The following is a 24,981-nucleotide window of genomic DNA, read 5'->3' as shown; positions in this document are numbered from 1 at the left end:
CCAACCGCCAAACTGGGTGTTTGTTTGGACCAACTAAACATCTAGAGCTCCCACAAAACCCATTATTTGTGAGTGGTCCTCAAATCTCCCCAGCCAACCAACTGCTACCCTTTGTTTTTCCCTTTACCTGGAATACTACAAAAAAGTAGCTGAACCTGTATTGTTTGATTTTATTACCTCAAGCCTTTAAATCTTTGAAGACCAAAGCATTTATCATAAGTGATTAAAAAAAGAAGATCCATTTAAGGAAAAAGAAACCGCTTCCCTAAACCCTGCAGAAATAAATATTTTGATTATAATTTCATTTTTAAAAAAAAAATAAAACAATGTTGGCTTCTCCATTAGGAAGAAAACTTGCTTCTTATTTCATTATCTCCTTACGGCAAGCAGATCCTGTTCAGAAATCAAATTGCCAAGTCCTTCCTTGTTTGTAAGAGTGGAATTAAAAATAAATAAAATTCTAAGAAAAATGATTGCTGACAGCAGTAAAGCCAAATAAATCTGGTTAGCCTGGTTCTACACCATCTAACTTTGGTAGAAAGATAGAGGAGCTCTCCTGCTCCAGCCTCCTTCTAGAAAGCTACCCAGTTTACTTCCAGAAGGACAACACTGGAACTCTGAGGACACTGTCTAACCCCTCTAGTGACAGTGACTTTCCACAAAGATGGTCACATGACCCAAAGCCACTATATCAGTCAGCTGTTCAATGTTTATTCAGATCAACCTGCTTTAATAGCTGACTGAAGCTTTGTCAGCTAGTAGCCAGCCCTTGAGTTTAAAGGTTAACTAGTACTAGGGCAGGCAAACTGAGCTGTGGAAACAAGAGAAGACAATATGGAAAAGAGCAGGGACCAGAATTATACTAAAGACAGGACTGCTCACAAAGCCAGGTCAGGTAACTCCAAGATTCAAGAGACCACATGGACTCTACAAGTCTGAGAGAAAACTACTTACTTCACTAACTAGTTACCATCCTGTTGCTTTATCTCAGAACGCCCTGTCTCTTCACAAAACTCCCTCTCCTTGGGCTGCTTGAGGTCAGTTTCTGGTTTTTTCATCCAAAAAAGGCCTGATTAGAACACCACCAAACCTCTCCTCCATTCCCTCTTCAGTACCCACTATCCTGTTAGGAAAATCTCTGGACAATCTCCCATACCAGTCAGGCTCAAAGTCTTGCTGCAGGTGTCTTTAGTTACCCTACTGGCATACTACCAGAAAATTCTAGACTTTCCACCTTCTTCCCTCTGTGCCATCCCTATCCCCAGCCATAATGCTAGCAAGAAGGTCATTCCTCTGAAAGGCCCGGATAAGAATCTTCCATTTGTAGACAGTCCTGATTAGTGGTCCCAATTCACTTCCTTACAAATCCTACCCCCACTGTTCCTGGCTTGAATTCTGAGAATTAAACAGAAAACATTTTGCTCTTTTCCTATCTCGGTACGTTTTTGACAGCTAACATGCCCTTTCCAGGAATTCTCCCCTTCTATCTAGTAATCCTTGTGAGATGATTTAAAGGACCCAACTCCATTTCCATTTTACTGATTTTTACCCATGATTAACTGCTCAGTCTACACCCTATCTTCCAGGGAAATCTGTTCATGTCACACCCAGAGGAAGTGGTATAGTCCACTGGTCAAAAACACTGGAGCTTCAGAATCAAGTAAAGCCAAGTGTGGTTTTAGGCTTTATCACTCATTACCCATGAATCCTTAGCATGCTACTCAACTCTTCCTGCTGTAATGTTCTGTGTGCCATGTGTCTGCAATACCTACCTCACAGTGTTGTTTTGCCACTGACGAAGCTAACATATATAAAGTGCTTAGTAAAATGTTTTGCATTTGGAAAGAGCTTATTATAGTGGAGACATGGTCTTCAGCTGCTGCCACTATTGAGAAGTGACTGACTCAGAACAGAACTAACTTCATCAGTGGATTTTTCAATTGATGAGTCTAATAGCTGAATGGGCTATTAGAAGGTAAGGCTGAGTAGAGGAAGTAGGTCACAAGGGCCATGCTTTTGACTGCTATATCTTGTCCCAGTTCCCTCCCTTGTGACTTTCCACATCCTGCCACTATAAGATGATTAGCCTCCTCCACCCCCAGCTCCTGGCACCATGATGCTCTGCCCACAGCAATGGAACCAGCCAACTATGGACTTGACAACTCTGAAACCCTGAGCCAAAATAAATCTTTTCTCATCTAATTTGATTTGCTCAGGTATTTGTCACAATGACAAAAAGTGAGTCACAGAGCTCAATGAATGTTTTATTTAATTTCTTCATGCATACAGATCTCTTTTCTCAACTGTGAGCAGGCTTAGTGGCTAGAGAAGGATTTTGGGGCTCAGTCAACTCAGCTATCTTGGCGTGTTTCTTACACTCTGTATCTCTTCATCTTCCCCCATAAAATGGGGATACAAATAGTACCCACCTCATAAGTCTGTGATTCATGAAGATTAAATGGATTAACATATATGAAGAGCTTGGAAAAGTCTCTGATAAATCAACAACTCCTCAAGACTGAATCCTTAAACAATACCTCATTTCATGCCTGCGATTCTCAGCTAGGTAGATAATTCGTTGGATTCAAAAAAAGATGTTGGTTGGAAAGATTAAAGAAACCAATTAAGAACAAAGAATTTAAGGAAACATCCTACCAATGCTGGACAGTTGAGTCAACACAAAACAAGCAAACAGAGATACGCTGTGGGGCACAATACCTACCTGATGGTAAGAGATGGGGACGGGCCTCCGGAAGACGATCCACTCCACGATTTCGCTACATGGTGGAGTGGTCAGGGAGCCGGTGTACCGGTAGTAGCTGCCCAGGGATGCAGGCAGGAGGTCCCGGAGGACAAAAGGATCCAGGAAGGTCTCCTTCTCTGTTTGTAAAAAGAACACAATGGTAACTTACATGATGCTGCAAATGCAATCACAACCCCAGGCTTGCTGGTGCTACATCACAGCCTTGTGTTTGTTTATGCTGAGCAGCACTGGCGTCTGATGGTGGAAAACATGGCAGTGTTTCCCAGGGCATGTTCTGAGCACACCAGCACAGGCTACATGTCCTAAAGAAATGATTTTCATCCGTGATGGAAATGGTGAACAACATGACAATCCCTCCCCCACTCCAGGAAATACAATATACCAGCACGGTAAGGTCTCTGAGAAGTCTTGCAGGACAGAAATGACTGAACTTTGTTTAATCCATGCATTCCCAATCTTGGATTAAATCTTGGAACCCCTCTCTAGTTAACACCTATGAAAAGATACTCAGTGGAACACAGTTTGGGACAAGATGAGAGAATCACCATGAAAAGAAAACTATAAGCCATGAATGATGGCAGAATTCCAGACGTGGCCCCGGTATTATTTCACACAAGGACAATCCAGATCCAAGTGTGCCTCCAACTCAAAAATGATGGATCTAAGAATGGCGATGTCCGATGGGGGTGTGGCTCAAGCAGTAGAGTGCCAGCCTAGCAAGCAGGTGGCCCAGGTTCAAACCCCAGTACTGAAAAAAAAAAAGGAGATATCCTCACTTAAGTAGAATGACATTTGGGCTGAGAACCAATAGTTGACACATCACAGTCACTCCATGAAGAAAGCTAGGCAAGACATAAGTTAGTGTCTGCCCAACACAACTCCTAAGAGTTGTGGCACACTACAAGGTGTGCATAACAGGGACTGCGACTAAAGGAAGTGAATTTAATTAAGTGCAAATTGAAGGGCAGAAGCAGAAAAAGATGAAGAAGAGCATTTCAGATAAGGGGAACAGCACAGGCAAAGACCCTGAAGTAGATAGGAATAGTTCAGTAGAGATGGACCACTGTCTTTATTAATTCTCCCAAGCAGGCCCAATCAATCTCACAGCATCCTTCATAAACCAGAGATGTAGCCCTGAATTTAAACCTGAGATTCTTCATCCCTGTTAAATGTGTCATAAGACTATTAGAGTTCTGCTAATGGTTTTCTTGGTTCCACCATGTGCCCAGGACATTCCATGGAGGACCTCAGGGCTCTAAGTGACATCACAGACATGCCTGTGCCGATGGAAATATTCTTCCAAGCTTCATACCTCCTCCTCTTTTCATGCAAACATCATCTTTCATGCAAAACAACTCAAGCAGATATTTGGGCAATTGTCTCCCCAGACAATCTTTTGGAAGAGAGTCACTGAGCAAGATCTAACATTCACTTGGATTTTACTACATGCAGGCATTACTGTATTCAGATGCTACAAACATTTAAGCAGTACTTGTTATATTATACCAAGTCCTGACATAAGAACTTCACACCTTTTAACTTATTTCATACTTAAAATAACTACCCCCCCCTCCCCCGGGGTGGTCTATTGCATTCTCAATTTACAGAGCCCAGAACGCAAAACCAGGAAACCAAGTTTAGAATTGAGGCTTTTGTTATTCACTTCCTTTTGTTCTCACTCTGCAGCTCTGGGAAGTGTGCATTCAATACTCCACTTTTACAGATGGGGAAATCAAGGCATGTGGAGGTTAAACAATGAAACTCAAGGTCATGAGAAAGTAGCAGCGTCACAGCAATTACTCATGAGGCTCTGACACTGAAGCTGATTCATATACCAATTATTCATTCATTTGTTTACTTACTTGTTAGCATTTTTTTGAAACAGGGTCACTCTATATACCTCAGGCTGGCCTTAAACTCTGGATCCTCCTGCCTCAGTTTCCGAAGTCCTGGGATTACAAGCATGTACCACCACATCTGGCTTGATTAATTTTTTTTAAAAGGAAAAATAAGCTATTAACAAATAAATGCAAAAGTCTTCAAATCATAGGGTTCTATAATCACAATTACACAAACAGTTTCTGTTGGGGACAAAAGGCTGTAATAGTGGGCCTGCCCCTCTGCCCACTGGCAGATCTGAGCTTTAATTTAACTCTAGCTACCTGCAGTCTAATAGTGGGGAAGCACTCCACAGGTGTGCTTGGCTGGGACTGGCTTGGCCAGCAGAGGACATGTTTTGGCCTCTGCTGGCTGCTTCAGTAACTCCTGGGCTGTGTAAATAGCCAACTTAGAGCCCAGCGCAAGAGAGGGTGTGTGTAGGGCTTGGCATCGCTAGCTGCAAAACCACCTTCCTGACCCTCACACGTCGTCGGGGAACTTAGCGTCACACCACACTGTACCACCAACCTGCCTGAGGATCAAGGCTCTAAAACTGAAAGATCAGAAAAACTGCAGTTCCCTCTAGGGGTCTGATGTAACCTCAGGGCTGCAGTTAAGCATGCTAGTCATGCCATCAGGAAGTGACAGGACATCTGGCCAGGGTGCAGTGAAGCCCCCATCTAAGGTGCCCACTCAGGAAGAGGCCATGGCTTTCAAGAGCACAAAAAGATAAAAGCAGAAATGCCTGTCCCACCCACGACGGGCGAGAGGGGGGCAAATGCAGTGTGTGTGTGGAGGTGACAACACACTGTTATGGCAGGATCAGGATTTGTCAGTGAGTTCCTTTGTGGACTTGTGAATTTGGCAGGGACCAAGCGGAACAGCAAGTATGACTCTTGCTACCAATGTGACCATCTCTGTCTCTGTCCTTGACTGGCCCAAGGGCATCAGAGGCAGGTGCTGATACTCACAGAGCACATTGGTGATGGTGGGTAGACCTGGCTATGGGGACAGGGGACAAGGACCTGGCTTATCAGTTTCTCAATTCTACCCCATGGCTAGCTTCAATTCCAGGACTCAGAGATCTGGGAAGGCCTGGGGCTGTCCTAGTTAGTGGCTGTGGGAGCCAAAGCACTATTTTGTCTAGCAAAATTTTCCTGACTGGACAGTGGCACATACCTGTGATCCCAGCTACTCAGGAGGCAGAGGTAGGAGGATCAGCTCTAGGGCTGGCCCCAAGTAAAAAGCAATAGACTCTACCTAAAAAGTAACTAAAGCAAAAATGGCCTGGGATGTGGCTCAAGTGGTAGAGCACCTGCCTAGCAAGTACAAGGACCTGAGTTCTAACTCCAGGACTGCAAAAATGTTTGTTAAAAAAATTTTACTAAAGGCTCAGCAACTCTAGCAGGTTAACATGCAGCTACCATGGTGAGGCCCCAGGGTCACTTTGAAAACCACCAATTGAGTTCAATATTTTAACTTTAGGGCTGGGCAAATGGAAGGCCAGGATGAAGTGACAGATGCCAGGTCAGAAACATAAGAATACAGAGACTGGGTGGGATTCTTTTTTGGATACCACAGATGACCTGAGTGGCATGCCTGGCTTCATGCTGAACAGGAGATCTGACTGCTGTCATCAGAGCAGCCATGTCTCCATTGCAACAGGGCCTGGTGAGCAGAGAAGGCACTCAGCTTTCCCTGGTTCAAACCCCGACTCCACCACTGGGTTGCTGCCTGGGCCTACACAGGGATTAAACCTTTCTAGGCTGCAAGAAATTAAGTAAGACAAGAAACGAATCTAATGAGAGACATCGGGAGATCGGGAGATGAGTGGTATGACACTGAACGACACCAAAACATCTTCAAGTCTGGGGGTGGGACTCTTCAAGTGGTAGAGGCCCTGAGTTCAGACCCCAGGACTACCCAAAAAAAAAAAGGAAATCTTGGCTCGTTTTGCAAGTTAGGTAAAATAAAAGTCAATCTTTATAGTTATTTATACATGTATAAACATATATATGTTTTTATATATATATATATACATATAAATAAAAGGTTTAGAACGACCTTCATAGCAAGCATCTCCCAAACGAATGACACTATTTTTTTTATACTTTATTTTTATTATTGTTGTACTGGGAATACACTGTGACAATGACATTATTCTTATCTTAATAATTATTATTCTTCTAAACCACCATGGTCTTGAAATGTGCTTCCTTTCATGCTTTGTGCATGTCTTTTTTCTGACACTGCATTACTAGTACCTCAAGTGCAGGCCAGGTCTGACATATTCTCCAACAGCCAGAGCAGTGATGGCAAGCATTTTCTTTGCCAAACCTCTAGCTTGGGCTTTGGAACCAACTGATACTTAACAGTTGTGTGGCAAAGACTGAAACCTCTCTGAGCTATTTCCCCTATGTGTAAAATGGCAATTATGAGAATACACACCCCTCAGGGTTGCCGTGACAATTAGGAAGCTAATGACTATAAGGGGCTAAGCACAGGGCCAGCCCATGGTGAGTGCTGACATGTCCAGACTACCAGTTTCCTTGGAGCAGCCCAGGTAAGTTCCAGGCTGGCACATTCTGGGGTTTAAATCAGGAATTAGCAAGCATTTTCTGCCAAGCATCAGATAATAAGTATTTTAGGTTTTGCAAGCCAACAGGCAAATTCAAAGATGCCACGTAGGTACTTACATAATAAACCCATTTCTACAACCTTGTTAGCAGTACTCAAGATTCTAATGATAACTGACTACCATCTTCAAAATATAAGCCTACTAATGAGAAGAATGCAATCCTTTTCTGGAGAAGTAACATTTCACTTAGTTAGGGATGGAATGTAATAACCACTCTTAACTCAGGGGCCATATAAAAATAGCCAGTGGAATGGGTTCGGCCCTCAGGCATTTTGCTCACAAGTATTTGAACACAAGTGTAGGAAGGGGTCCTAAGTATTCAAAAATCACCTTGTTAAAAGTCACAGGAGACTTGTGGTTGGGTAGTGGAGGGCATGGTACAAGTTCAAGGGCCACTGTCATTATTACTTATTTTGTGAACAATTTACATGACGGAAGTAACTGGGGTATTAGCTGTTGATGTTTTTAAAGAAAACATATCCCTACATAGTCCGGGCTGGCCTGGGACTCAAGATCTTCCTGTCTCAGCAGGTACTGGGATTATAAGTATGCACCACTATGCTCAACTTACATAATTAACTGCTTAGGTTTACTTTCCCCTTGGTTTTCTAAATTCAAATTGAACATTAGTATTCACTGATCTTTCTGAAAATCCTATTTCCTATTCAGCCTCACAGCAATGCTCAACTAAAAACAGGCCTATAAGAATGCCATGCTACACAGTAGAGATACTTTCATAACAGAGGCCTGCATATTCCCAATATGACCAAACGAGCCTGCTTAAGCCACAAATGCTCAACTGGCAGGACCCAAGACAGGAGCTCCTAAGGACAGCTCTGGGAAGAGGGAGGAATACACTGTTCCATGGGTAAGTCCCCTGGTCTTGAATTCTAACCAATCAACTGAAAGACCTGACCCAAGATAAGTTATCTGATCTCTCTAGAACAGTTTCATCTGTAAAATGGAATAAAAGAGTGGTGACCTCATAAGAAGTTCTGAGTATTAACGAGTTTACATTAGTTAAGGGATTAGAGGAGTAAACTGGGTATAGTAGTGAACACCTGTAATCCTGGCATTTAGAAGGAGCTGCAGGAAATGAGTTCGAGACCAGCCTGGAGGCTACACAGTGAGAGAGGTCCTCTCTTACCCTTTTATAAAAGCAATGTGACTCTGTCCCCGTCAGAGCATTCTTCATCCCCAACTTTTATCCTAATTAGTAATTTAAATTCCAAACATTCCTATTCCAGCTACTTACTAGTTGAGAAAAATATTCAAAACATTCCACTTATACCACCATTCACTCCATTATACCACAATAAGCAGGGACTGTGCAGTACTAGATAAAAGAATTGAAAAGGAATGAATCTCGCACTCCTTGCAAGGAGTCCCGGGTGCTGTATGCAGACAATATTATATTTTAATAATTAATTGTTCATCAAAGAAAAAGATGAGGAACAGGGATGCTAAATTCAAAGCTATTCAAATTGCGAAAATGAATAATGCATGACTTTTATATTAAATACACACTGTATTAAGTAGTCTACATTTCACCCAACTCTGACTTTTCATTTTTAAGCATTTTGAACGACAGTATGAATAACCAGTTAGGGGAGGTTTATTTGGAAAAAAGACAAACCTTATTTGAATGCAAACAAAGTATATCTGAAGATGATTAAATTTTTCTTATCAATTAGGAAATTTTGTATGAGGTCTTTAAAGTCATGGTCAACCATTAAACCCAGCACAGTCCAGTTACCCTTGCAGCTTCCTTTTAACATTAAATTATATCTGGCTGGTTCTGTTCACTTTCTTATTTCTGATGGGAGTGCCAGGAGGCAAATTTTAATTAAAGAAAATTTGAAAGATTCAAACATGCATAATTGGATTAAAAATGTGATCATTAAAACATTAGATGATAATCATCTGATTGATTGCATTTTTCAGTGTGGTAATAACGGAGTATTTGTAATGCTTTGGTTACACAGGGAAAAAAAAGTTTCTTATAAAATATGGTGAACAGTCAAAATACAGAAGAGACCACGTGCAGTCATCAAGAATGTGGAATTAAAGCCGGGTGCCGGTGGCTCGTGCCTGCAATCCTAGCTACTCGGGAGGCAGAGATCTGGAGGATCATAGTTTGAAGCCAGCCCAGGAGAACAGTTTGTGAAACCTGATCTTGAAAACACTTGACAAAAAAAAGGACTGGCAGAGTGGCTCAAGCAGTAGAGTGCCTGCCTCAAGCATGAGGCCCTGACTCCAAATAACAGTAACTGTGGAATTAGCCAGGTGTGGTGGCTTAATCCCAGCAGCAGGAGGCTGAGGCAGGAGGGTCATGAGATCGAGGTCAACCTGGGGTACAAAGCAAGACCATGTCTCAAAAAGTCAAGGGGCTTGGGATGTCTGAAGAAGGAAGGAAGGAAGGAGGAAGGAAAGAAGGGAGGGAGGAAGGAAGGAAGGAAGGAAGAAGGAAGGAAGGAAGGAATGGAGGAAGGACATAAAAAAGGATTATTGGATCACATTCAAACACTCCTCCCCCAATAAAGAATGTATTACAATGGAAGCTGAGCCACTTCTAAGGGAAGAAAACAGAAAACACCCCAAAAACAAGGGACCAAGGAGTTTCGGGGAAACTGTATGAGTCAGAGCTACTGCTTTTAGTCCAGTGACTGTCCACGTCCTCAAGGGTTTCAATAAACTATCCCTTAAATGCTTTAGATCACTGGGGTAGGACTTGACATTTTTTTGGGTTGGAGAGAGGGGCGGGGGGAGGGACAGAACGACTATGGAAAGAACTGGGCACTGACTTGTTCTAAATGCAGGCCAATTTACAATAGAGCTGCTCAAACTTTCCTGCACGTACAAATCACTGGGTAGCCTGACTCAATGAGGTTCTGATCCAGTAGGCCCAAGGTGAGAAGTGACATTCTGCATTTTAAGTAATGTTGAAGCTGTGTCAACAGTTTCTAGGAGTGTAAAAATGAGCTCTTCTCCTATTTTGTGATTCCTGCCGTCCCAGGGCCTTTGCACTGGCTCTTCATGCTGCCTGGAACCCAGCGCTCCATTCATGGCTGGATTTAGACCAAAAGCTCTTCAACTGCTGACAACTCAGTCCTATTTGAAGGAGCCATTTCTCAATGAGGTCCACTCTGACCACTTTTGAAAACAGCAACTTTAAGGGCAAGTTTGCTGAACTGGAAGCATGTGATTTAAATCCTGAACATGAAATGAAGGCAAGAGCCCCTGGGGAGAAGAATATGCAGGCAGAAGAAAGAAAGAGCAAAGGAACCCACTCTGCCTGGTATATGGCTAGAGCAAAGTGAACAAGAGGCAAAGTTCAAAAGGCCCCAATTTAACAGATCAAGACAGCTGCTGGAGAAAGCACACTTGAGAATGTGGCTAAAAGTCATGAGAAGGCCACAGTGGAGTGAAACTCTATACATAGCTCTGGTTCAAGCTTGGACCTGTCATACATGTACTGTGTGACCTGTCTGACAGCTGGTGACAGGAAGGCCTGTCAAACACAAGGTAAGAGATGGGACATCCAGAGAAGACAGAGTCAGAGGGTCAGAACCCAGGAGACTAGGAGTGTTGCATCAGAGGCACGGGGAAGGCCAGAAAGGGTTAAGTACCAGAGGCTACCCCAGCCCAGCACAGCCCACAGGGAGTTAATTTTATGATTTAAATTCAAGAAATAATCCTGCTGTACATGACTGGATGCTGACTTGTCAAAGCATGTCACCTCTCCAGGGCGCTGTCCTGTTTCCAAGGTGCAGCCATTTACCAGGCTTCATGACAAATGATTTCTGGGAACCAGAGCAAGACTGAAGTCAGGACTAGAGGGTTCTGGGAAAACCACCCAAGAACTACAGAGAGCTGAAGAATTCACAAAGGTCTCAAAGGGCACTAGTTCATTTTACAAGCAAGGGTCAGAGAGGGAGAGAGATTGGACCATCATGACACAATGACACAGGAGGGAATATGGACCACTGGGTGTCCAGTGCTGGAATCTTTCTAACTCATTGAAGATCCCCAAGTTCTAAGTTCCTCATCTGCAGTAGGTATAGGATCAGGTCTACATCTGATAGAAGAATCAAGGGCCCTTTCATTTTTAGCTTTTTAAACATAAAACTAATCCAGATACTACCCAGCTTAAATTCAGTGGCTGCTGACTTCATTTAGAATGAAATCTGAATCCATCACTGTGTCCCAAGGTCCTGCATCAATCACAGGATGAGTTCTATCTCTAAGACCTACCTCTTTTCCTTTCTCCCATGTGGGCCACCTACCTGCCCCTTCACCTTGCTGTTCCCTTTGCTTTCAATGCTTTTCCTTCCCCCACCACACAGGGATTCCTTCTCACCCTCCATGTGATCTCTGCTCAGGTCTCACTATCTGAGCACCTGTCATCACCACCCCCTCTCAGACTATCCCCAATGCCATTAACTGTTTCTGACACCTATCTAGTTTCCTCCCAACACATGTTTACTTGTTTACTGTCTGGCGAAGAATGGCCTGATTATTCTAGGGCCATGACTGTGCCTGTATCTACACCCAGTAGCTAAAACACATCTCAGAACAAAGTCAGTGCCTACCAGGCACGTGGGAAGACAAGCGAACAGACAAGCACAGTAGTGGTTGGTGTGTTTTAAATAACCAGTAATTCCCAGATACTATATTTCTTCATTATTCAAGTCACCAATCACAAGATGCATCATTATTTTAAAAACCATTGACAAAGACAACACTTGCTTATTAAACAAGGACTTGACATTAATTCTAAGATACTTTCTGACTTTACAGTTGTTAGAAGTTAAGAGTTGCAGAATCATGGGTCACAGTACTGATGTGCATTCAACAGGATTCCTAACGAAGGGCCCCATCACCTTTGGGAGACTAGGAGAAACTGGGTCCACAGCCTGTCCTATGTGACCACTGTGAAAGACACTTGTAGTAGCTAGGAACAGCATTAATTCTCACCTAATTACACCCATTGGGTCATCCAGCCTCAGTTTACCCTTTACCAACTGTATCCCAAGACTCCATTCCACATTGTGGGATGTGCTGCCATTTACCTTTCCCCAGGTCATACTTAGAACCCCAAGAACAGAGTCAGTTACTGTTGTGACCTTTTGCTAAACAAGGCCTCATAACCTACGAAGCAGGTGCCAACACTCGATAAGGGCTGAGAACTTACACGAGGTCACAGGTTGAATGGTCCACATAATTGGTTAACATGGCTCTGTGTTAGAGACCATGTCTCCTGACACAGTGCTTTATTGGTCCTTTAAAAACGGCTGAAAGAAATGAATTAAACAGAGACACTAAGTAAATCTAAGTCAAAAGTGAGTGAGCAATGTCTCATGGGCCAAGTCTACTCTAGTGCCTGCTTTTGTAAATTAGGCTTTATTAGAACACAGCCATGCCTGTTTGTTATGTCCTGCTCAGGACTGCAGACTTGAGTGGTTACAGAGAAGACATGGTGGGAAAAGTCTAAAATATTTGCCAATAGTCCCTTTAAAAGCAAAGTTTGCTGATCCTTGTTCCTGTACGAAGAGTGGGGTCCATCCCCAAAAGGGGAGAGAACCAAGCAGTATCATTCAAGCACCAACAGGGCAAATACATGGAGAGGTAGAGGTGTGGACCTTATTTGTGCCTCTGAAACACTCCATCAGCAGGCAGAAAATTAAATACATGACACGCCCAATCCCAGAGACCCATGTCAAGGCACCTATGGTGATTGTGGGGTCCAGGCAAGGGTGACATGAGAGACAGAGGGCCCATCTGAAGAGTCAGATCCCAAATTCAAGCACCCAGAGAGGGACGGCCCAAGGTCATGATATGGTCACACTACCCTAATTCAAAACCACCCACTTCCTTTTCTTTATTAACAGTTTCAGTGAACCAAGTGTGGCACTTTGATCTAAGAGTAGGTGTTGTGACATTAATATTTCCAAAGAGAAAGTATGTGAAGATCTCAGTCTTGTCAACAATTAAAGAAATGGACATGACATTAAAATTACACGGTCATGCAGTGACAAAACCCTAGTACTGTCACTGTGAATTCCAGGGCTTGACTTTCTCCCCTACGAGGTTCTGGTGACCAAAATGACATGACGTGTACATTCTTTTAGCTTCCTTTTGACACGAGCCAATGAACTAATTCACAAAGGAAAAAAACAAGGTACACAAGAATTAAGGTGATTTTGACAGGAATGAGAAAGTTGGTTGATGCTGAAAATCAGATGCTGGCCCGGCAGAGGGGAAAGAAAATGCATCTCAAAGTCCAGTACATCTGGGTTCCAATCACTGTTCTACCAGTTGAGTTGAGACTGAGATTTCTGAGATCTCTCAGAAATCTGTTTGTCCATCTATAAAATGGGATTAAGAATTTTTTTTGTCTGTGGGAATGGGGTTTGAACTTAGCTTAGCACTAGCAAAGGAGCTGCTCTACCACTTGAGCCACACCTCTAGTTCATTTTGCTCTGGGAATTTTGAGATAGGGATCTCCTGAACTATTTGCCTGGGCCAGCTGGGAATTGTAATCCTCTGGATCTCAGCTTCCCAATTAGGCATGAGCCAATGGTGCCCAGCAGGATTAAGAATTCTTATCTCCCTGTGTTGCTGCTGGGGTTAATTTACAGAGGACCTGAGCAGGGCTGGGTACATGCTTGGGTCAACACCTGAGAGGCATCTGCTTCCTCCCTGCACCCATTTTGCCCACCACTCTTGCCCCGATAACAAAAATACTGGCTACTTCAAATCATTTTTTCATCATTGTTTCCATCAGCCTTTACTTTTTTTTTTTTTTTTTGCTTGTTTCTTGAGGGTCTTTCTCTGTTGTCCAGGTTGGTCCCAAATCTACAATCTTCATCCTTGGCTGCTAAGTGCTAGGATTACAGGTATACACCACCTCACTTGGTTTCATTTCCTCTAATTCTTTTTTTTTTTTTTTGAGGTACTAAGGTTTGAACTCAGGGCCTTGTGCTTGCTAGGCAGGTACTCTACAACTTGAGACATGCCACCTGCCCATCTCCTTTAATTGTTTCTATGGACCAACAATGTCAAGCATCAAGAATTCTACTTCAACAGATAGGGTATGATGGACAGGATGAATTCAACTATACTGTAAGAACTTTTGTAAATGTCACAATGTTCCCCCAGAATAGTAATAATAAAATAGGCAGCAACAGAGGCAGAGCTCCAAATTCCACATGACTCCCTGTCCACAGTCCCCGTACTCTCCAGTCAGAAGTAAGAACAGGACCAATGATGATGAGGGCGTGGCAGCAGTGGTAACAGCTAACTCTGGGTGCTTGCCATACACCAGGCACCTTATGTACAATGTCACTGAATCTTCAAGATAAGACAATAAGGCAGTACCATCATAACCTCATCAAACAACAGAAAAACCTAGCCATAGGGAGATCAGGTGTTTTGTCCAGGTTGAAAGTCTAGTCAAAAGCAGACAGGTACTCAAAGCCAGACTCAGGTTCTTGGCCCTTCATGCCAGTGTCTCTCTTATACCAAAGTAACAAACAGCATGAAAGTAGGGTAAAAAAAATGTCACTTGAGGAGGTCCAAAGTTCTTTAGTGGCCAAATTCACAGGGGACCACTGGAGATTATTTTTAAACTCTATCTTTGCTTTACAAATGTCATTGAAACTACCAGAAAAAGGGCATTTCTCTGGACTTCCACAATCCTGTTCCAATGATAACATATTGACAAAGAATGAGAAGCAGTCTCAAATTCAAATCATACCTGAAAGGAATCACTTTTGAAGTCTTTTTATGTCTTAAGGTTATTGTTAACAATGCCATTAGTGATAAAACAGAAATGACATAGCATCCCATTTCCTGGCTTTGGCTAAGAAAAGAAATGGAAATAGCTCACAATTATGGTGGTAGTTTGATACTCCAAAATCCAGGAAACTGTGGAAATGGCTTAAGTATGTCTGTTTCTAGAAGATTCTGAGATCAAAAGTGTCCAGATAAACATCAATCCTTCCTGGATCCATAAAAAGACATGAGCCAATTAGAGAAGAGCAGGGTGCTGCATATTTTAAGACATCGCAGGAGAGGTCCATGTAATTAAGTGCTGGAAACATATACTTCAAGCAGGAAATTTTCTCGTGTATTTTGATGACTGCAATTGTCAGTAAGCTGCAGATAATAGAACATTGGTTTTCTCATTGCACACTGAGAGAATAACATGAATGATTTCTTTCTTTAAGGTAAATATTAAAACAGAACCCTCAATTCGGCTGAAATGCATTTGGATTATGAGGTAATATGGGCAACATCAAAAGCTATGGAGTCCACCACAGGTAAGAAATGCCTGAGAGGGTACTTATAGTGCCTCAACATACACAAACCACTGTGAAGATAAAACTATTAGTAGAGTTAACTACAACAGTAGCTACCACTGAGATGAGGCTGAGTGGGAAAATTTTATCTGATATGGATCAGAGACTAAATATTTAAGCCTTTGTGGGCCAGGTGATCTCTCAGGAACAACTGCTCAAATCTGCCATTACCATGGAAAAGGCAGCCATAGACAATGTGTAAACAAATGAGTGTGGCCGAACAATAAAACTTTATTTGTTACAAATAAGCAGTAGGTCAGATTTGTGTGTTTCAATAAATCTTTATTTACTAAAAAGCAGCAGACCAGATGTGGTCCCACAGATAAAAGTAGCTGAGCCCTGATTTAGAGGGCAGTGGATACATGCCAAGCACCCATTTCAGCTCTGCGTTTTCCCTGCCTCGAAATCGGCTGTAATACTGATGAGGTACACATTTTACAAACGGGAATTCAGGACAGAGAGACTCAACCATACGTATAGGATCACACAGCTTTTAAGTTGGAGAGACAGAATTCAAACTCAGGACAGCCAGAACTTGGAAGCACAGCTCTCGAACCTCTCTCTGTTCTGTTGTGTTCCTAAAGAGTCAAGTTTCAAGAGAAAAATAAGAAAACTCTTGCTTGTGTGTATGAACACAGGAGATAACTTTGCAGGTAAGTAATCAAGACCAAAAGGATAGAAAAAAAAGAGAAGGTTCTCCACACGAAGAAGGCCAAATGAAATCTTGGCTCTTTTACCTTCAGTACTTTGACTAGCACGCCATCGGGACTTGAGGGGTGGAAGGGGAAATGGTCCCTTTCATTGACACTCAGTTCCTGGGGCTCTAAGTATGACCTGGGGAAAGGTGAATGGCAGCATATCCCACAGTGTGGGATGGCATCTCGGGAACTCAGAAATCCCTTAAATCACATCAAACTCACCTCTGCTCTATCTTCTTTCTGCTGGATTATGACACAGAGGACCATGTCAGCCTATTGAATCAGTTTTTTTCCAAGAGTCCCTTTTTCTGGAATTTGTCCTCTTCTTCCAAAGCCTATGCAACATATTTTCAGAAACTCTGGCTATTTGGCTTCAGATAAGATTGCTTATTTTGAGATTTCAGACACCTGCGACTGTCACAATGGGCCACAGCAAAGACAGATTATGGTCTGGCAAAATATTTCTTCACTTGCTTCTTTGACAGAGACTATCTGATGAGACTCAATCAAGACTGATATATGCAGCGAGGACCCTGGCAGAGAAACAGGGGAGAAAGCCTGAGAGAAACAAGAGTCAAGGTCATGAAGACCTTGGTTTGACTCTGGGCTGGGTCACTGCTCAAGGTTCGACCCTGGGCCAAGTCCCTCAACTACTACTGCCTTTTGGGCTAATGAGCCCTTTATGGGTGCAGGGTCAGCATGTCCCAGCTCTGAAGTGTAAGAAGACTTTTGTTTTTAGATCTGCCACCCCATCTCTTTGGTGGTAATTTCCTTTTTCAAACTCCACAAGGAGATACTGGCTTCCAAAGGCATCTCTTAATGAGACAATCCCCAGAGAGGCACAGTTCTTTCATTGGCCTGCAATCAATTAGCTAGAGTGAACACACAGCCTGTCAAGGGTAGTTACGGGAAATGATTTTCAGAAAAGTGCTGTCACCCCCCTTTTTTGCTTGTGGTGAGGCCACCTGGTACTTGCTGTGTCCCAGAGGAAAGCGCTGTCTCAGTCTCTTACCTTCTACTGCTAACCACTGTCTTTTTTGGTTGTGAAACAGAACACATTCACGGGAAGCTGTGCACAACATAAATACACCACTAACAAATAATCCGAAAGGGAATGCTGGTGTGTGGCCACTACTTGGAACTCAGGAGCTGACCTCCCCTGCTGACTAGGTCTTTGTTGCTATCCCATCCACCCCCCAACAAGTACCCACCATCTATTTGTGAGATAATCATTACTCTAGCCAGGTATAGTGGTTCATATCTGTAATCCCAGCTACTTAAGAGGTGGAGGTCAGGAAGATCCCAGTTCAAGGCCAAACCTGGACAAAAATTCAAGGAGATGCCATTTCAACCAACAAACCAGGCTTGATGGAAGATGACTGCAAGCCCAGTAATGTGGGAAGTATAGGCAGGAGGATCGTGGTCTGAGGTCAGCCTTGAACAAAAATGTGAGACCCTATCTGAAAAATAACCGGCTGGAGATGTGGTTCAAGCAATAGCACAAGGCCCTGAGTTCAAGCCCTAGCATGGCCAAAAAAAAAATCACTTTCCTTTCCTTTTGGTTTTGCTAGCTATGTATCCTCCCCTAAATACTGTGAGTTAAGTTTTCCTCATTATTTGAACTTTATGTTAAAGAACATGCTATATATTCTTTAGAATCTTTTTCATATAATCAACTATATGGACCATTTTTTTTTTTTTGGCACTAATGGGTTTGAACTCAGGGTCTCTCACTTGCTAAGCAGGTGCCCTACCACTTGAACTGCATCCTATGATTCTTGAATGCACCATGTTGTGGGGTGATCCATTCCCATTCACAGTAGGAAATGATTTATTATAGACTACACCACACTGGATTCATATGGCCTGCTAGTGGATGGGCTCCTAACACATTTTGAGGTTTGGGTAATTAGAACAAACAACACCACTATATTCTTATGTTCATTCTCTCTCTCTCTCTCTCTCTCTCTCTCTCTCTCTCTCTCTCAAATCCTCCCAGTCTCTGCATCCCAGGCAGCCAGGATAACAGATGTGAGCCGCCACGCACCTAGCTTGTGTACACCTCTTGGCACACTTACATCTAAGTTTCTCCAGGGTACATTCATGGGATTGGGATTCCTGGACTAACTTGGTTAGTTATTGACAAGTAGTTTTCTAAAGAGTGGTTATGCTAACTGATCATCTCACAAGAATGAGAGCTCCTGGCATTCACATGCTGCCCATGTCAGATACTTTGGCACATGTGGCATTTGGTTATGTGATGTGTGCTATAAGTTTTATAAGCTGTGTAGATGGGATATCTTTGAGAAATTAAAGTATAATACTTTCAGGCTATTCTTTAATTCAATTCACAAACCATCCAATGAACAAATCCAAGGGGACAGCAAGGCAAAATTCTATTATAACTATATACTCAGGGGCCCTAGATCAAGACATATGGTATTTATATTACAAAAGAAAATTCCCTCCCATCCTTTTTCTACCCTACTCCACCCTACTTTTCTGACTTTTGTCATCATGGATTGGTTTGTAGTTGAATTTTACACAAACGGAACGATGCAGTTATGTTTTTTCTTTTTGGCAGTGCTGGGAATTGAACTCAGGGCCTCATACTTGCTAGGCAAGTGTTCTATGAGCTATGCCTCTCGGCCCCCTGTTTTGATTTGTGACACAGGGTCTTATTATACATGTAGTCCTCCTGTCTAAGCCTCTTGAGGGCTGGAATTACAGATGTGTGCCACCATGCTTGGCTATGTGCTCCTTCATTTTTGTTAAGTCAGGTTTTTACTATTTTTAGTTGCTGTATAATGTTCTATCACATGAATATATCACAACTTGTAATATCCGTGCCCCATGGAAAGACATTTGGACTGCCTCCAGGACCTCCAGGATACATGGGGTTATTAGGAACAAAGCTACTACGTACAAATCTTTTTTGGTGGCTGTTTCCGTTGGGTATACCTTTAAGCATGGGCTTGCCACCTCAGAAGGCAGGGCACATGTGTTGCTGGCTTTCCAAAAGGCCTCTACCATCTGCATCCCCTAGCAGGAGGGCTGGTTTCTTTTTAACCAGTTCATCATGACCAGTGAAACAACTGTAACTGTGTGAGATGAGGCCTACCCAGTGTTTCAGAAGGGCTCAGTGGTTCTCTCAGACACCGCCATGTTACTCTTTGTAATAGAAATTGGGTCCGGGCAGGTGAGATGTGAACTAAAGAACAAATGCAGGATCACGTGCTTTTACCACTACCTGGAAACATGTAGCAGGGCCTCGCTTCCTTTTCAGTTAGGTGCATGGAAAGATGCCAGCTATCCTAGGGCTTTGTCCACTGATTGGAGAGGAGAGGACAAGTGGAGAAAAAAAGGGAGAAACACCCCAAAGGTGACCCCGGATAATAAACTGGTCAGTCAGCATAGCTATTCTGCAAGGAACACTTTGATCTCGTCCCAGCCCTGATTTCCAATGCTGGAGTTTGACAAGAAAAGCCTGTAAAAGCCTCATTTGGGGAATTATCAGAAGGGATTTCAGTGATAATGTATGTGTGCCTTCACTGACAGCATTCTCGGAAGAGCCAGGGGAGGGAGGGAGGCTAGAGAGAACAGATATCTGGAAATGACCGGTGTACAGTATGTCCAGTGCAATTTCTAACTGTCCCCCACACTTCAGCAGAAGGGAAATAGCCGTCTGCACTTGCAGAAGAGAGAGGAAGTGACTGTGAGGAGGAGGCTGGGAAAGAGGGGCAAACAGACAAAGCTCAACACCTGTTTTCCTTCAGAATAGAAAATCAGTCTTTTTGAGATGGCTGCCAAGGGGGAGTAGTTAGTGTTTCCATGACTTAACAGCACAGGTGCACACAAGCTTTGGCGCTGGCATTTGTTTGGGTGGGTGATATAAAAAGGAGTACACAGAGTATGCAAAGTCCAAAAGCTTGAAAAAAATGCATGCTTTTTTTTGTGTGGTGGTACTAGAATTTGAACTCAGGGCTTTGCTGTTGTGAGGCAGGCACTCTACTACTTGAGCCATGCCTCCAGCCCTTTTTCTTCTGGTTATTTTTGAGATAAGGTCTCTTTATTGCCCAGGCTGGCCTGGACTGCAATTCTCCCATTTAATGCTTGCCCCTGTCAGTGAGGTGATAGGTATGCACCACCCCACCCAGCATTTTTCCACTAAGATGGAATTTTTTGAACTTTTTACCTGGGATGGCCTGGGAATGTGATCCTCCCAATCTCAGCCTCCCACAGCTGGAATGGCAGGTACGTGCTACAACATTGGGCTATTGGTTGAGATGGGGTCGAACTTTTTGTCCCAGGCTGACCTTGAATTATGATCCTTCCAATGTAGTTGGGATTATAGGTGTGAGCTCCCTGTGACCATCAAAAACACATACTTTTTTTTGTGTGTGTAACTACTTCATTTTTTATAATAAATTTTTATCAGAATATATTCATTATACAGGGGGAGAGTCATAAAAACATAATTTTTAATTGACATAGAACATAATACATATTTTGCATTACACATAATACATTGACCATTTAGGTAAAACTAATTACGAGGAAAAGACACTACTTCTATACCAAGTCATACACAAATTGTGTGTGTGTTTAAGAACAGGTTTTAAACAAATTGGGACTAGACTAAGTTCTCAGGAACCAATATTTATAATATGTGGTACGGCTGCTTGCTGGCCCGTGTTTACAGAGGGTGCTATAGATGACTGAGTCAATGCAGTAAACAGTATTCAGAATTTCCCCCTAAATTTTTCCTTTGCTGTGGATTTTAGTGGTGATATAAAGAAAACACTTAATTAAATATATTTTGATGTTTCCATATATCCCTAGATGGACAGATGGATAGGATTGGAATCAATGACAAATTACTTTATTCCATTCTCTTTATATCTCACAGATTTCAAGTTTGCACAATTCATAATTTCCATGCAAGAGGAACACATTAAAAAACAGCACTTTGTGCGGTCACAGAGCTTGTGGGGTGTCTCTTGCAGCAGAGAGAGACTGTATTGAAGTGTTCAGAGCCCCAAACACACCACACCCCCCCATCAACAGACACCGTCATTTACAACACATCCCTGCTTGAATCCTGAGCCCGCCTCCTGCTTGGACAATGTCTATGAACTCTTTAGGCCTTATTGGTCACTTTGTGTGAGACATCTCCAAGTCTGAGTGAAGCCTATTGCTCCCCTGCTGTCAATGCCATTACCTGCTTAACTGTGGGTCTCCCCAAAGACTCTGCAAACTCACAAGGGTGGCCCCATGCTCTCCGAGTTTCATGGTGCACTTGCATTAGGCACTCAATGATCTGAGCATTTTGGAGAGGAGGATCAAGTAGGAAACCCCCTGGAAACTGATTAGTTATGGGGTTTTGGAAGGCCAGCTGCGGGAGTGCTGGAGTTTCCTTCCAGAAAGGAGCAGTGCTACTCCAGCTGCTGACTATTTGCTCAAGATCCCTCTTCCAGAAAGGAGCAGTGCTACTCCAGCTGCTGACTACATCAGTGAAGGGAAGAGAACTAGGCCATTCCTGCCCAACTCAGGGGCTCCTCTCAGGGACTGTCTTTTCTCTGGAGTCCCCTGAGGGCCTGGCCAAGACTTTCCTCAGATGACCTGCAATCAATCCTCCCAGCTCCCTTCACTCCTCTCAGAGGTATCAGACTTGCCTCAGGGACGAGCAACTCCCGCCCCCAACCTATTCCCACTCTCTCTCCCCCTTATCTTTCTAAGGCCATCCCTTCCTGCCAGAGACCTCTCCTGCACTTAAAACTCCATCTTGGCGTCTGTTTCACAAAGGACTCTGATGACTAATTGTCAAGTATGGCTGGCTGCTATGACCAGATTAGTCATTGGCGCCTCAACTGAAGGAACATATAAGATTCTTCCTATGAAAAAAAAATCACTTAATGAGAAATTAACATTCTAGGATACGACTCCCAGAGCTGAAGAAATAAAAGCCATTTCTTAACCACTACTGAAATCCATATTGATTTTTTTCTCTTTACACATCTCTATCATCATTCCCAAGCCAGAGGCTCTGTGAAGGGCACAATTATTTATGCTCCTTCAAATTAACAGATCACACAAATCCCTCAAAGGACCTTCAACTGAAAATACTTCTAGCTCTAACAAAATTTCTTTTTAACTATTTTAAATGCTCCATTCCCTTTCTGAAGAAAGACACTTTTACTCCTTTCTCTTCTCAATCAAGGCAAACATTGAGTGTTCTCCAGTTCATTTTCCTTAGTTCAGTTTTATATTTTCATACTTTCACTTATTATGAAATCACTTACTTGATTTGGTCATTTTGGCTGATATGTACTGAGCCTGGTACATGTCAAATAGTACTGAGTACTATTTGCTTGATACAGTGTGCACAAACTTGGTTTCCTGCTTTTATGAAGCTCATTCCTGTGTAGTAATGCCTGAGTCAGTAAACAGACAAGGTCATTCCCAATGTGTGTTCAGTGCTTTGAAGGGAGAAACCCAGATGAGGTGACAGAGTGACAGGAGTGGAGAGGGGCAAATAACTTGGTAGGATAATTAAACAAGAAGTTTCTCAGGAGACCCGAAAGCATAAAAGGGAGGTACCCATGGTCTGAGCACAGGAAGAAGTCTGCCAATGGAGGAAATGCCAAAGGCTGGGAGGAGACATTCTGAACGAGGTGCAGGGATAGAGGACAGAACCTCCCTTCCTTCTCCTTCCCATGAGAGCTGGCCAGAGGCTGCCCTCATCAATGCTGCAACACTAGTCTGCACACAGTCGGGGTCTGCAACTTAGCTTTGCTGAATAAACAAACGAACTTCCTTTGTAAGGGATTATTTTTTGCAGGTCTCTCTGACTTTCTAGTTAGACAGCAGGGTGAAAGTCAAACCCCAGGACATCTCTGCAACCAAGCCAGGTGACACAGTTTCCAGGGAACAGCTTCTGCCCAGTGTTTGAGTCCCTTTCTAAACTCATATGTTGAAATCCTAACGCCCACAGTGATGGTATCATGTGGGCACCCTAGGAGGTAATTGGGTCATGACGGCAGAGCCTAATGCCTTTATGGAAACTGAGACTTGGGAAGAAGCAATGGAAACTCCCTAAAATGAAAAGTTCTATGGGATGTTTTCAGTTTCCCCTATGTTCTTACTTTCACTGGGCTTTTTGTTGTGTCTACTGCAGGATTGAGCAGTTGTGAGAACAGAACAATTAATCCTAAACCCCACTTAATTGAATCCTGATAACTGGTTTAGTTTCCCTGGAAGAGGTGTTTGTTAAATGCTACGGAGAATTGGCTCATGTCTACAGACAATCCTCCCAAAAGGTAGGAAGATGTTTTATCACAGCTGTGGGAATGAAGGGAGCTTTATTACAGTTACTAATGCTTTTTCTGTCAATCTCTTTGGAATTCTAATTAGATTATTAAAACTTTGCAAATCATTACATTAGATCCAGACTCCACACCTCACTGTGACAAGGGTACTTTTGAAAAGAGAGGATCTTGATGTCAGAGGTAATGTGCATTGCCAATAATAAAGTTGCAGGGAAATTCCTCCAATAAAAACCAGTTGGAAAAGACAGACCCCATTTATCTTACTTCCTCTCCCAGTTTTATGCCTGATATGATGTCTGATGTACAGAATATCAGCCTGGCCTTTTCTGTTCTAGCGGCTATGTGATCCTGGCTCATGTGCAGTAAAGTTTAATACCTTCTCCTGACTACTTATTTCACACACACCCCCAAATCTGAGAGGCAGATCAAACAGAAAATTGTAAGGGAAAAGACACTTGAAAGAAGAATATTTTTAGGAGAGAGATGAGATAAATGGCAGGTTCAACATACAAGAATAGTGTATCTTTGGACATTTGATTTATAACCTATGCATTCAAAGTAGTACCTGAAGAGAAACAAACGGCTTATGGCTAACCCAGACCCATTTGCAGGTAATGAATGGGCGTGCTCTTCACTCATCAAATATTGGCTCTAATGCCCTTCAACATCTGTGGATGAGAAACGGTTGTCACCCTCTGTGCTCTGTAAGATAACCTGATTCTGCTAGGTGGAGAGCTGAGCCCTCACATCCCAGCCAAAGGAAGTGTATGTGCCTTACTTACCATGATGTACGACACCCTTCAACCCATGGATAATGGGATCCAGTGCGGAATTGTCCCTCGGACTGACCTACACGTAAAGGAAATATGATTGGTTAAATCTATTCTGGCATCAGGTACAACAGCCTCAGTTTAATCTTCTAAGGGGGGAGGGAGGGAGATGTTATCTAGCAAGCTGCTTAGAGCTCACATATACCATGACTCTCACCAAATGCTGGAGATTTACAACATAATAAAATCAAGTGAGGAAGTCTAAATCAGAAGAAAGAAACTTCTCAGAATACATTACAACAAGAGGGAAATGCCACAGGCTTAGCAAAATCTTCAAAAGCAACTGCAAGACTTCCTTTCTGTTTTCTTTTATTTAAAAGTAGGTCCTGATGGGGCTAAAAAGTCACTGAAAGTCATCAGAGAGCAATCCATCATGGACTGAATATTTTAATACCTTCCTTTCTTCTGAGAAAACACGTCAGTTCCCTGCCAGCCTGTTCTCCTTTGCAAAGACCCTAGTCCCTGTGAAAATTCACATTTGT

At 42.9% G+C, this 24,981-nt stretch overlaps 1 protein-coding gene across 3 annotated transcripts in view; it reads right to left on the bottom strand.

The window, feature by feature from the left end:
- Ptprg (protein tyrosine phosphatase receptor type G) overlaps positions 1-24,981 on the bottom strand; it is a 658,629-nt gene that overhangs the window by 128,833 nt on the left and 504,815 nt on the right. For all 3 annotated transcript variants that reach the window (XM_074044097.1, XM_074044096.1, XM_074044099.1), the window contains exons 6-7: positions 24,452-24,518; positions 2,723-2,880 (exon numbers count right to left, since the gene is read on the bottom strand). In XM_074044097.1, the coding sequence (XP_073900198.1) occupies positions 2,723-2,880; positions 24,452-24,518 (225 nt within the window). The remainder of the gene's footprint in view (positions 1-2,722; positions 2,881-24,451; positions 24,519-24,981) is intronic.

Source organism: Castor canadensis, chromosome 10 (genome assembly GCF_047511655.1).
Source record: "Castor canadensis chromosome 10, mCasCan1.hap1v2, whole genome shotgun sequence".
NCBI classification, from domain to species: domain Eukaryota; kingdom Metazoa; phylum Chordata; class Mammalia; order Rodentia; family Castoridae; genus Castor; species Castor canadensis.
This window is presented reverse-complemented; position numbering and strand designations above follow the sequence as displayed.